The sequence below is a fragment of the Spermophilus citellus genome (assembly GCF_964194105.1).
Source record: "Spermophilus citellus genome assembly, chromosome: 1".
NCBI classification, from domain to species: Eukaryota; Metazoa; Chordata; class Mammalia; order Rodentia; family Sciuridae; genus Spermophilus; species Spermophilus citellus.
This window is the reverse complement of record NC_138182.1, coordinates 180,638,268-180,651,951: the sequence shown is the minus strand read 5'-3', so window position 1 is coordinate 180,651,951 and position 13,684 is coordinate 180,638,268. Positions and strand designations below refer to the sequence as shown.

Here is a 13,684-nt window from a genome sequence, read left to right as displayed (position 1 = left end):
GGACACTTCATTTCTATAGCAGTTCATTACCCTACTCATATTGTTCTAATTCAAGAGGATTACAAAAAAAATCAGGTATAATACACAGATCAATTCACTACAAATTGCTAAAGGATGCTCAAGTCATGATCCTATAAGCAACCACTACTGAGACCAAAGGTATTTTCTAAATCAGTAGTATTTCCAGTGGTTGAAATGTCTACATGTTTATATTTCCAAAAATATTTGATAACAAATGAGACTTTAACTCCCTGGTGGGTATGTGAAGAAAAGAAAAAATGCTATCTTTCCTTTTTTGGACATATAACTCAAACACAGAACTAAAACTATATCTAGATGTTTCCATTAACTTCTAAAAGAAGTGAGGTTGTGATTTAATGTCTTACAACGAGAAGCATTTTCTATGTGTAAAACATAACAAAATAGACATCATGGACTTCTAGGCATAGGTCATATGCACAGATAAAATGGAAGATGTTTAGTCTTTTATTCTATATTTTCTTATTTCTTTCTTTTTTTTTTTTTTTGGTCATATGACCCTTTACTTACCCGTTGTGTGTGAGGATTTTCTGGTTCCTGCCAACCACCACTAGCTAGAAAATAAAGAAACATTAAATGAGACTTTCATTATTTGACCATTTTCATAAAAATAGGTCATTTGTAGGCCATAAAATGAAACTTAAAGACAAAGTCCAAGAATCCCAGAAAGAATTCTATAAATTTTATAGACCAGCATGCTCAGAAAAACATTTTTTTTCTTTAGCTATAATGATGCTGATAATGCCCACCTCTTTCATTCCTACAGCACGCACAGCCTCCACAGTAGGCATTTGAAAAGTATTAAATTTCTTTCTATTCCCATAATAACCTAAGGAAGGGACTCTTATTACTAGTTTCATTTTTGCAGATAGAAAACTGAGGCTGATTAAATAACTTGCTTAAAGTCATATGGATAGTAAATGGTAGTCTTAGGCTTAAACTGAAGCAAGCAGCCTAATTCCAGAAACCCAGTTATTATCTGCATTATTATACAGATTCTATATTCTATTACTTCGAGTTATAAAAAAATAGATTACTCAAGAGAATTGAAAATAAAATCATAATGAAAAATTTCAACTAATGATGCTAAAACAATTGAATAACCACATATGAAATAAAGAAAAAAGAATCTGAATGCTTACAACATGTACAAAACTTATCCTGAAAAGAACAAGAACTTAGTAACTCTAAGAGCTAAAACTAACATGTAGAAAGCATAGAAGTAAATCCTAGTGACAGTGGATAAAATTTTTTCAACTGGACACAGCACAAAGTATAAAAAAAAAAACACTGATAAACTAGACATCACTGAATTTATAATTTTATGTTCTTCAATAGACAATGCTGAAAAAATATAAAGGCATACTACAGACTGGGGAGCTTTAGAAGATATTTCTAAAATGCATATATGACAAAGAATTATATCCAGAATATGCAACTCTTACAACTCAACACAAAGACAAAAAGAAAAAAAAGAAAAAGATCTGTTAAAAAATGAGCAAAAGATTTCTAACAAATTCACTAAATATGCTAAATAGATAGCATATAAACACACAAAAAAAACACAAACTAAAGACAATGAAGAATCACTATTCAAGTACCAGAATGGTTAAAATGAAGAAATCAAAAGCGTCAAGGATTGTCAAGGAATTAAAACTCCTATTTTACTGATTAGGATCCAAAACTGCACAGACACTTTGTTAAATAGTTGGCAGTTTCTAGTTAAAGTTAAGCTACACTTACCCCATGACCCAGCAATTCCACTTCTAGGTATTTTCTCAATTAAAAAAATAAAATAAAACATATACCTACACAAAGATTTGTAAGCAAATGTTCACAGCAGCTTTACTCATTTAAGCCCAAACTGCCAAACGACCCACATTCATCAAATGAAGAATGGATAAACAATCTGTGTTATAGCCAAACAAGAGGAACACTAAAAAAGAAATCTTACGAAGCAAAAATATAGATGAACCTCAAAATATTATGCTGAAGTGAAAGACGCCAGATACAAAGGACTATGGACTACAAGACACCAATTATATAAGCTTCTAGGAAAGGTAAAATCATAGTGATAGAAAGCATATCAGCCAGGTGTGGTGGTGCATACTGTAATCCCAGTGGCTCAGGGGCTGAGGCAGGAGAATGGTAAGTTCGAGGCTAGCCTCAGCTACTAAGTGAGGCCCTAAGCAACTTAGCAAGAGACCCTGTCTCAAAAAATAAAAACGGCTGGGTATGTGGCTCAGTGGTTAAGCACTCTTGGGTTTAATCTCCAGTAAGAAGGGGGTAAAAAAAAGAAAAGAAAGTGTATCAGGGTAGTCAGGGACCAATGATGTAGAAAAGGAACTGATTAAAGGAAATAGAGGAAACAACTCTGGAGTGATGGAAATGGTGTGTATCATCATTATGGTGGTGGTTATGACTACATATTTATTAAGCAGAACAGATTTCTACACTTAAAATTGGTAAGCTTCATTATATGTAATTATCTCAAGACTAAATAAAAATAAACTATAATGAAATATGATTTCACACCATAAATTTGGAAAAAACTTTAAAGAGCCCTAAATTGGTAAGAGTAACTCAGTGAGACTCTGTCTCTAAATGTAATACAAAAAAAGGATTGGGGATGTGGCTTAGTGGTCTAGTGCCCAAGTTCAATCCTTGGTACCAAAAAAAAAAAAAGCAAAACCAAAAAACTTCCCTAAAACCTGGTATAGCATTTTGGAGAACAAAGGAAGTTTACATCTTCTGATGGGCAATTTTACTTCCAGTTATGGCAGAAAAATGCTTCTTTTTGTGCCTGAATAAACACATACATATTTTTCTAGCAGCACTGTTTTCAACAGCAAAAAACTGCAATATCCTAAATGTTCACTGAAAACAACTGAATAAAGCACACTGTGGTTAAGTCATGTGCAAATCAATCATGTAGGAGAAACAATGTTGAGGAAAAAATGTGGTAGCAGTACCTATACAGTATATTTCTCCTTGCTTAAAATTAAAAAATACTATTTGTTAGTGGCTACATAGAGATTATATAAAAAATACTATTTGTTAGTGGCTACACAGAGACGTATAAAGACAAGCATGGACACTAGCAAACACAGAATTCAGGATTGAGATTATTTCCTGGAGAGGAAGATGAGGCAGAGAGCAAGAGGAATAAAGTAGGGAAAAGGTTACAAGAGGTCTTAAAACTGCTTTGGTTATGTTTCATTTCCTAGGCTGGATAAGTACACAAATACTCTATATTTAAAAATAATTTCTTCCCCCCCAACAAAAAGGACTTTAAAATACCTTGCTGATGGTAGCATTTTACTCTTTTGCAAAAAATGGTTGAAATAACACCTTGTAGCACAATATTCGTATTTTAGAGGCTGTCTTACTCAAGGCAGTCATGAAAAATATTTTTAAAAGTCTGAATGTTTTGTCAGGTACAGTGGTGCTTGCCTGTATTCTCAGTGGCTCAGGAGGCTAAGACAGGAAATCCCGAGTTCAAAGCCAGCCTTGGCAACTTAGCAAGGCCCTAAGCAACCTAGGGAGACTCTGTCTCAAAAATAAAAAGGGCTGGGGATGTGGTTCAGTGGTTAAGTAACCCTGGGTTTAATCCCTGGTTAAAAAAAAAAAAAATCCATATGTTTTAGCTACTTGCTTCTTTAGAACTAGTAATTTCTTCTCCACAGCAATTTGACAAGACTACTATATGATGTCATTATAATTTTTTCTCTGTACATTAAAGAGAAGTACTTAAAAATAATCAAATAAATAAAAGTGGTTTCAGGGCTTCTTAGGCACCAATGACATCATGGAGGAAATGAAATTATCTATACTATTTAAGAGTTCTGAGTATTCAATTATCACTTCTAGATACCCCAGAAGAGATAGGCTTCTAGAAGTCATCATAAGTTTTAAGTTCTGAAATAAAAATTCTCCAATCCTTAATGGCTCATAATATAAAAGGCTAATATAAAACATTCACTTACAGAGTAACAAACTGAGACATCTATCTGGATTTCTGGGTGTTTCTTTTACTTGAAAACAAGAAAAATAGCTGGATCATATATCACAGACTATAAACGAATAACCAAAAATGTGGAACCATTACAAATAAAAAATGAAAAGTCAGAAGGACAATGGGCAAAGATTATGAACAGCAACTCTCATAAATGGAAATAAAAATGTTCAATAAATATGTCAAAGGTTCAAGTTCATTAATGCTCATGAAATGCAAATTAAAACTTCCTTCCTTTCTTTGTGTACTGAGGATTGAACTCAGGGGCACTTGACCACTGAGCCACATCCACAGCCCTATTTTGTATTTTATTTAGAGACAGGGTTTCTCTGAATTGCTTAGTGCCTCACTAAGTTGCTGAGGCTGGCTTTGAACTCAGGATCCTCCAGTCTCAGCCTCCTGAGCCACTGGGATTACAGGCATGAAGCACCACGCCCCGCTAAAACTTCCTTTATTTGGCAAAAATTTTTAAATTTGGTTATATAAAGTGTTGGCTACAAAAAAGGAAAAATGGTTCTCCCATACACTTCCATCATGGTGAACAATTTGACAACATCTATAAAAGTTTTAAATTGCTTTTATTTCTTCTGCTTGGCAATTCCATATCCAAGTATCCATTCTGGAGTATCCAAACATGTTTAAAAAAAAAAAAAAGATTCATATACATGGATGAATACAGAGCTGACAGTTGCATTTTATGAACTCATGTTCAAGTCCACTTCACTCACCTACAGATTTGTCTGCCATGCCCACATCTCTAGATGTCCAGCGACAAAATCCACAGGCCAAGTAATAGGCTTTCTTCATGGTTGTTTTGGCTGGGTCATCTGGGAGCTGCGTGGAGATGCTTGTTGCCCGGGTGGATAGTGTGTGCATGCAGCCAGGACAGTCAAAGCAGTTGGCACATCTGCAATGTGACAAACACAACCATTTGTTCATTCAACAAATATTTATCAAACTATGTACCAGACACTGTTCTACATGTTAGGAATTCAACAGAGTACATGTTCAATTTGGAATATCTCCCAAGAAAAAAGATAAAAAATTATTCCTGGGGCCTGTTTTCAACTTTATCATTTTGAAAGAATTATATATTATTTTAAAAAATGTATGCAATTATCACCAAAGCTTTTGAAGTATTAGAACCTGATCCAATCCTGCTCCAGAGAGGAAATCACTGTTAACAGGTAGAATTCATTATTTCAGAATCTTTTTATGCTTAGCAGGTTACAAAGATTTCTAAGGGAAAGACAACTGTCACAGCATAAACCTTGAAAGGAGAGCCCAATTATATGATGGAAAACAGAGTCAACAGCTCAAAGAGTTGTGAAACTGGATTTAGAAAATAAGGGCTTGATTGCTGTGCCAGAGAGCTGAAACAGAAACCAAACAATGCCACTAAACTGCAAGGATTCAGAAACAGTATGCTTTCAGGGTTTTTTCTTCTCAGATGCTATTCTTCCTAGCCTCAGCCAAGATTTTCCTTCTAGGGGTCCTGTGCCTTGCTGCTTTTAACCTTCCCACCACCTGAGATTACCAATACCTCTAGTCTTGTATCACTTCCATTATCTGCAACATTTTGCCATCTGTATATTATCCTTAGGTGAGTATAATAGTATCCACCTCACAGAGATCCTCTGAGTATAAAATGATAAAATTAACATGTAGGAAACAAACAAAACAGCATCTGGTTATCAGGAGCTCTTTCTTGGGGCAGGAAAAATAAATAACACATCCATAAAGGTATAGAAGTGTGACAGGTAGCAAAAGGACTTTCGAGCCAAACTAAAAACTATCATCCAGTAGCAATGAGCAGGTCTAGCAGCCAGATCTTGGTTTCTAATACTATTCTCCAATAAAAGGAACCAAAGTTCCTTTGAGAAATGGCCAGTTATAAGACAGACACAGAAAAATACATGAGACAAGCATGGAGTATTTTGTAGTACTAGTAATAAAGCACTCAAACTAATGAACAGAACACTTTCCCCTAACTACCAATTATAGGGGTATGTTGAAGGAATACAGAAGTAAACTGAAAGAGCCCCATGGCCAAAGCTGGAACAACATGGGCAAAATAAATAAATAAACCAACAAGCAAAAATATAAATAAAGCAGTACTGGATTACAATCCAAGGTATAAAATAAATATTCATGAGCTCAAAGTGAAATATGATTTACATGATAAATAAATAAATAGAGAAGAGATAAATCTTTCATGCAAAATAAATTTTAAATATTTTATGCAGAAAGCTATTAAGAAGGGGGAAATTTCCCACTAAGTGTGGGCTATGATGTGATTTTTTTATTCGAAGGAGTAAAGAAAAGGAGTGGAAAAAAGACTAGCCTTACAGTTGAGAAACCTGACAACACTAGCTCATGCCAGGTAAGTGAGGTTAACATCCAGAGAGATAAATCATATGGACAGTTAATTCATCCTTGATCCGATGTGATGAGAGATGGTACTTTATCTCTGTGGTCCTCTTCCCTCCCTAAAACATATCCCTCAGTCTGGCGAGGAAAACATCACACAAATTTTAATTGAGGTACATTCTATAAAGTTCTTCTCCAGTACTCCTCAAAATTCCTAATGTCATCATATTTAAAGTCTAAAAAACTGTCACAGTCAAGAGAAGCCCAAGGATATATGACTAATATAATGTGGTTTCCTAACAACAGGGGAGACTGGGTTGGAGGTGACAAAGAATTCTCTGTACTATCTTTACAATAATTCTTAAATCTGCAACTGTTCTAAAATAGAAAGTTTATTTTAAAAAAATTAAAGGGCATTTGATCTGAGGCAGTGATGAAATAAAGAGCAATTTAAAAAAAGAAAGTAATTCCATGTGCTTCCTTACCAGCTATTTAAAAATAGTTGAGGAAAACAGAAAAACTGATTATGTTCTTACCTATTTTTTTTTAGTTTGGCTTCAGCTGATGGCATATTTTCTAAGCAACTGGGACAATAATGGGAGTCCACCTAAGAGCAAATAAGAAATAAAAAAAAAAAAAAAAAAAAGAGAAGCTCAGTTTAGTTTGTAGAAATGTCAAATTACGAATTTTAAAATACCCCAGCAAAAGGTGAAATATCACTGATCTGGGAAAAAAAAACCTTCTGTTTTTCATTTTGAATATTTTCTGTTCCCTTTTATTGTTAGATATGTCAAAAGTTGTCTATATCATAATTTAAAGTTTTCAAATGAATAACTCTATGATAACTTAATGAACAGATTAATTAAACAATGCAATTATAAAGCTGTGATCAAATACCCTCTTATCTAGTCCAGCTTTATTTTTAAATTTTTATTTCTTTTGAAGTACTGGGGATAAAACCCAGGGTCCCATTACTAGGCTACATTCCCACTGAGCTACATCCCCAGCCATATTCCTTTAAAATTTTTTTGAATTTTGTGACAGGATTTCACTAAGCTGCCCAGGCTGACCTTAAACTTGTGATCCTCCTGCCTCAGCTTTCTGAGTACCTGGGATTGCAGGCATGTGCCACTGCACCTGACTAGTTCAGCTTTATTTGAATACACTTTAACTGCTGAGGGAGACTTAAAAAAAAAGTTTTCTCATCAGTAAAGTAACATATTTTGTAAACGTAAATTAATTGCTTTAACTGGTTTATTTTAAAATGAAAAATTAAATAGGATAATCTTATCATATTTAATGCAAAGCACAGTCCAAACATTAAATTCACTATATTTTTTAAAGATCTGAAAGATCTGAATAAGTCTTTTCTTTTTTTTAAAGAGAGAGTGAGAGAGGAGAGAGAGAGAGAGAATTTTTTAATATTTATTTTTTAGTTCTCGGCAGACACAACATCTTTGTTGGTATGTGGTGCTGAGGATCGAACCCGGGCCGCACGCATGCCAGACGAGCACACTACCGCCTGAGCCACATCCCCAGCCCACGAATAAGTCTTTTCTTTAATGCAGGTAGATCCTATTCGACAATTATAGAATTCTACTCACCTCCATCTGGAAAGATAGTAATTTGAATGTAATTACTGTGATAGAAACTGTCTTTTTTTTTTCACCATCTGCTATAAATAGGCCCAATTTGAAAAGATCACTACAATTGCTATTCGATATAAAGTACAATATTGCTAACTAATATTTCCACTGTGTTATGGTTTGGATCGAGGTATCTCCCAAAGGCTCCTGTGTCAAAGTTTAGAGTTGAAATGATTAGATTATAAGAGCTGCTACCTACTCAGCAGATTAATTCATTTGATGGATTAATAATTTGAATGGCTTAATTGGGTGATGACTGTCATGGCTGGAGGAAGTTAGGTCCCTGGCAGCATGCTTTTGGGATTTATATTTTATCTCTGGCTCCCTGGTTGGTTCTCTCTGTTTCCTGGTTGTCATAAATTGAGCAGCTTTTCTCTGCAGCACCCTTCCACCATGATGTTGTCTCACCTTGGGCCCAGAGAAATGGAGTTAGTCAACCATGAACTAAGACTTTTGAAGCTATGAGCCATAAAAAACTTTTGCTCCTAAGTTGTTAAGTTATTCTTGTCAGGTATTTTGGTCACAGCAATGAAAAGCTAATACACACTGACATCATAAAAGGCAAAATGCAATTAATTCCTTATTGCCCCTTTTCCAAATTGTCCCTTCACATGCAGATCTAGGCCCAGGTTTTCCATTAGTGCTTACTGGACTTCCTGACTCTTAGTAGCCTCATCCTTCCTAAACTAATGACTTCCACAACACAGGTACACACCACATTGTAAAAGATGCTGTTATAGTCTGAAATGTCTTAGCTGAAGAGATCCTTAGAGATCATGGAGACTAAACTCTGTAATATCTGCCACAGGAAATTTGATCCAGTAAGTTCTGGGGTTGAGATGGAATAGGGAAACATCTAAGAGAGAAAGGACCTGCCAAGGAGATACATGAACAGTGCTAATGGAGAATACATTATATATATGACATTGATTTTTCTTGTGTTTTCCAGTTGCTTCCCTTGATTCATCTTAATATTACCTCCAGTAAAATAACTGTGAATGTGTAAAATAGTTTATAGTACAAGACACATTTCAGGTGCATTCTGACAGTCCAGAGATCTTTAGTAAAATTCTGTGTGTCAGGTTGTTTAGGTCCAAATCCTGATTCTTTCTTCCACCACCAAATTATTATCTGTGTGACATAGGCAAACACTCGTTCCTTTGCCTGCAAAATGTTTTTTTTTTAAAGCAAAATGTTTTTCCCCCCATTGGTTTGAAGAGATTACATAATACATATGCCATATAGCAAGTACCCAACAAATATAACTATTATTATTATCAGCTTTTTCTTCACTAAACTGAGTTATCAACAGCAGGGTTTGTCTTATTCCTCATTTAATTCCTAAAGCTCACTGAATGATTAAATTGTGTCAAGTGCTTTGAAAGTTTGGGATTTTGTTATTTGGTGACTTTTTTTTTTTTTTTTACTGGCCAGGTCTCCTATTTCTGAGCAATTCTCTCACACTGACCACTTGTGCTTGGGAAGGATAGCACCAGTACCATCAAGAGAAGCGCCATGAATATAACTCTGAGCTTCTTTCTCACTTTATTCTAGGTGTCTTTCACTCAACCCACCCACTCAATTTAATCTCTTCCCTGCGGTAGGCCTTAACCTGAGCCAGGAAACAACCGGTTGAAGAGCAACCAGTTTCCTGGCTAAAACAAGGGCGGACCTTCCAAGCTGGGAGGACCATGAATGAGAATGTCTGCCTCTCCCTTCCATCAATCCTGCAACGACAGGTATTTCGTCCAAGTGGTCTGAACTAAGCATCCCAGATCTTTCTCCCAAGCCCACTCAGTTACCAAGGCCCACAGGAGACAGCCAGAGTCTAAGTCAAATTTGTCCAACCAGAGGCCGCTCTAGAAAAAGAAGATCCGCTCAGCCCCACCCGGGGCCGCACTTCCTTTCTAAGTGACAGGTTATAAGCATATAAAATCGCAGGCCAAGCTGAATGACGGGAGACAGAGCCAATCAGTAAGCTAGTAAAATAACTGCCCGCCTCCACCAGGCGGAACTTCCCCACCAGTCGCAGTGACTAGAATGAACACCCCCCCCACCCCAATACACACACACACTCTCTATGGAACGACTGTTACCTCGTGAGACACACATTCCAGCGACCGCAGCTCGCTACAATAGCGGCAGAAGTAGAGCTGCGAAAGCGGAGCCCGAACCTTCTTTTCTCCTTGGACTAGATAGAGAACCCGCTCCGACTGCAGCAAGGACGCCATCTTGGAGAGGGAGGAGCCAACGGCCCTCCCGCCGCCTCACGTGATCACAGAGCCGGCTGCATCCTCGCCGCCTACTTTACGTCTCTCTACGTGGAATTTGACGCACTTGGGGTTTGCTCTGGTTGAATATCAAAGTGCTGGCCCGCAGCTGGCGTCCCAGATTTCGTCCCCACCCAGGTCCGGCTCGGCGGAGTTTCAGTGAGCGTCGGCTGCCCGGAGCTAGCTCAGACCTATGATTACGCCCAGACCTGCAGCTCAAACCCAAACAGGCTCAGCGCTCTCCCTTTTCTTCATTTTCTTCCAGAGAAGAAGGACCTTCCTCACCTTGAAGGCAGAAATGCCGGAGACCGATCAAAGGTCTCAAAGAGACAGATTCCTTGGGAACTGGAAAATTAAGACCAGCACTTTCTTCAGTCAGTCTTGTCAATTATTCCTAGGAAACTTTCGCATATATTATTTTGTTTGAAACTTATTATGCACCCTCACGCGGAGTAGGTACATTTATTTCCGTGTTTAGATTTAAGTCTGTATTGTGGGCATTCAATAAGTATCAATGAATGAAAAAACTAAATCCACGAACAGTTGGCAGACGTCATTTCTGAAGTGTAAACCAAAGCTTGAAGGACCACCTAAGATGCTTAGCAGAGACTAGATCCCATATTGCCTGCTGCCATGCCTGTGATTTTCTTTTTATACTAGTGTCGTGTTGTATTATTACCCATTTGACATTAGTGTTGGTAATAGAGGAGAAAGGGAACTGAAAACAAATCTTTATTGAAAACATTAGTGCAAGTTACTGTGTCAAACTTAATGTACATTCTTTCATTGAATTCTCACAAAAAGTCAGGAGAAGGAGGCTTAGGGAAGCGCTGTGACTTGTCTTAAGATTTCATAGAGGGCTGGGGATGTGGCTCAAGCGGTAGCGCGCTTGCCTGGCATGCGTGCGGCCCGGGTTCGATCCTCAGCACCACATACCAACAAGGATGTTGTGTCTGCCAAGAACTAAAAAATAAATATTTAGAATTCTCTCTCTCTCTCTCTTTAAAAAAAAAAAAAAAAAGATTTCATAGAGAGAGGTAGAACCCCGTTCTGTTTGATTTCGGAGTTTATGTGCGTTACTTTCCTGTAAAATATCTACAGCTTATTTTAGCTTATTTTCTAATATGATATTAATAATGCCTTACAGTTTATATAATGCCTTTCAATTTATACAGTGCTTTCATATATATTATCTCACAAATTATGTCTTACTTTATCAATTTAAGCCTAAAAGTTATTAAATTCCATTTACTTGTTTACCAAGCTATCGCCTAGCACTGATTTCATAAGTAGATTTTGCTCTTATGAGAAAATATATTATTAGCCTACTGATTTGCAGTTTTTTCTTTGGGTTAAAGAACTCTTCGGCATTATGGTTTATCAGTTAGCCTCTGCTGAGTTTGGATGCTTTTTCCTGAACTAATCTCCCCTGGTAAAATGAAGTCCTAGAATCTGCAGGTGCAGAGAGACCACAGACTTGAGCTGGCTCCGTGTGAAAAAAAAAAAAAAAAAAAAAAAAAAAACACTTTCTTGAGGACTGGCTTTGAACAATTAAATGAACAATGTATGTGGTCTCTGGGATATGCCAGGTATTTGGGAGGGAACCAGGGATAAATGAGATACTTTCTCCATTCATAGGGCTTAGAGTCAAGATCCTGGGGCAGTGTTTCTCAAGTGTGGTTCCAGATCACCAACATAGGAATCACCTAAAGGGTTTATAACTGAAGGTTACAAATATAGATTTATATATGTAGATTCCCAAGACCCAGATAGGAATTTTTGGGATGGGACCCAAGAATTTAAATTTATAAGAAGCTGCCTACTAAAGTGGAAAAGTACTTCTTTTTGATAATCACTCCTTAAATTTGCTGTCTTTGACCTTGAGACTGGGCATGGAGAGCCTTACCTTTGCTGCCTTCTGGTTATTCGTAGCATTCACTAGCAGAATATCAGGAATTTTGTGGCCATCGTGTTATTGAATGTGGAACGTTTCTATGTTGGTCAATTTTCTATCACTGGGACAAAATACTTGAGAAAAGCAACTTAGAGGAGGAAAGATTTATTTTAATTCACAATTTCAGAAGTTTCAGTCTGTGTTCAACTGGCTGTATTGCTTCGGGCCTAAAGTGAGGCAGAACATCTTGGGAAAAGGATGAAGCCGAGGAAAGCTGTTCATCTCATGATAACATGAAAGCAGAGGGCAAGCACGCCAGCAAAAATGCGCGAGAGTGCTAGTACTCATGCATGGGATTGGAGACATGATATAATCCCCAAGGGCATGCCCCAAGGACTCATTTCCAGTTACTAGCTTCCACCTCCTATAGTTTACACTACTTCCCAAAGCCCAATCCCTCAATGGATTAATACTTTGATAAAGTCAGAGGCCTCATAATTTAATATACTTTCCCCAAACCCCACCTGGGAACACTGCTGAACTGGGGATTGAGCCTTCAACAGTTGAGCCTTTGAGAGACATTCCAGATCCAAGCCATAGTAGTCTCCCATGGCAGAAAACTAAAACACCTCGCCTGGCTTTTGCCAGGCTCTTCTTCCCACCTCCAAGGGGCCTGGATTCTATTTTCCATAATTCAAATTCTACAGAGCCCTAGCTTTGGCCTCTGAAGATTTGGGAGATCTGTGTTCCAGTGACCTAGGCTGAGGCCTTCCCTTGATCTTTTTAACTTTTTAACATATATATAATGAATACATGAAAACAGTTTTGAGATACCTCTGAGAATCCACTTGGCAAACCTGGAAGTGTGAAAGAGTTAACATTCTTTGGAGTAAAAGTTGACCACCATAGGGTGGAATCCTGTGATTTAATGTCCCCCCATTTCTGCCTTTATACATTCTCTATGGTTCTGTTTGGGGACAGATGGATGAGTATGTGGAAACACGAGGATAAGAGAATAATTCTATAAAATGGGCCCACTGTACTGACTCCACATGTTTTCTTTGCCAAAAAACAATTTACTTGCAGCAGTGCCTGGACAGGATATGTCACATTCCTCAGCCAACTACCTGTTATCTGCAAGGAAATGCAGGCAGGAAATAACATTGATAAGTAAAAATCAACAAACTCAACATACAAATCAGTTGTGTTTCTATATACTAATAACAAACTGCCTGAAAAAAGAAATTAAGAAAATATTATTTATAGTAACTTCAAATACTTCATAATAAACTTAAGGTGGTAAAAAAATTTATACACTATGAAACTATAAAACATTGGTGAAAAAAATTGAAGAATACACAAGTATATGGAAAGATATCAGTATTGATGGATTAAAAGAATTGTTAAAATTGTTACTTGATGCTGTCTGTGTTATTATGTTAACATACTA

General features: G+C 36.9%; 1 protein-coding gene across 1 annotated transcript in view; it reads right to left on the bottom strand.

Annotated features, from left to right (window-relative positions):
• The window catches only part of DCTN4 (dynactin subunit 4), a 32,330-nt gene extending 21,962 nt beyond the window's left edge, over positions 1–10,368 (bottom strand). The window contains exons 1-4 of the mRNA XM_081286909.1: positions 10,167–10,368; positions 6,961–7,031; positions 4,783–4,961; positions 550–593 (exon numbers count right to left, since the gene is read on the bottom strand). Coding sequence (XP_081143035.1) covers positions 550–593; positions 4,783–4,961; positions 6,961–7,031; positions 10,167–10,301 — 429 coding nt within the window. The 5' untranslated portion in view covers positions 10,302–10,368. The remainder of the gene's footprint in view (positions 1–549; positions 594–4,782; positions 4,962–6,960; positions 7,032–10,166) is intronic.
• Positions 10,369–13,684: the final 3,316 nt, after the last annotated feature.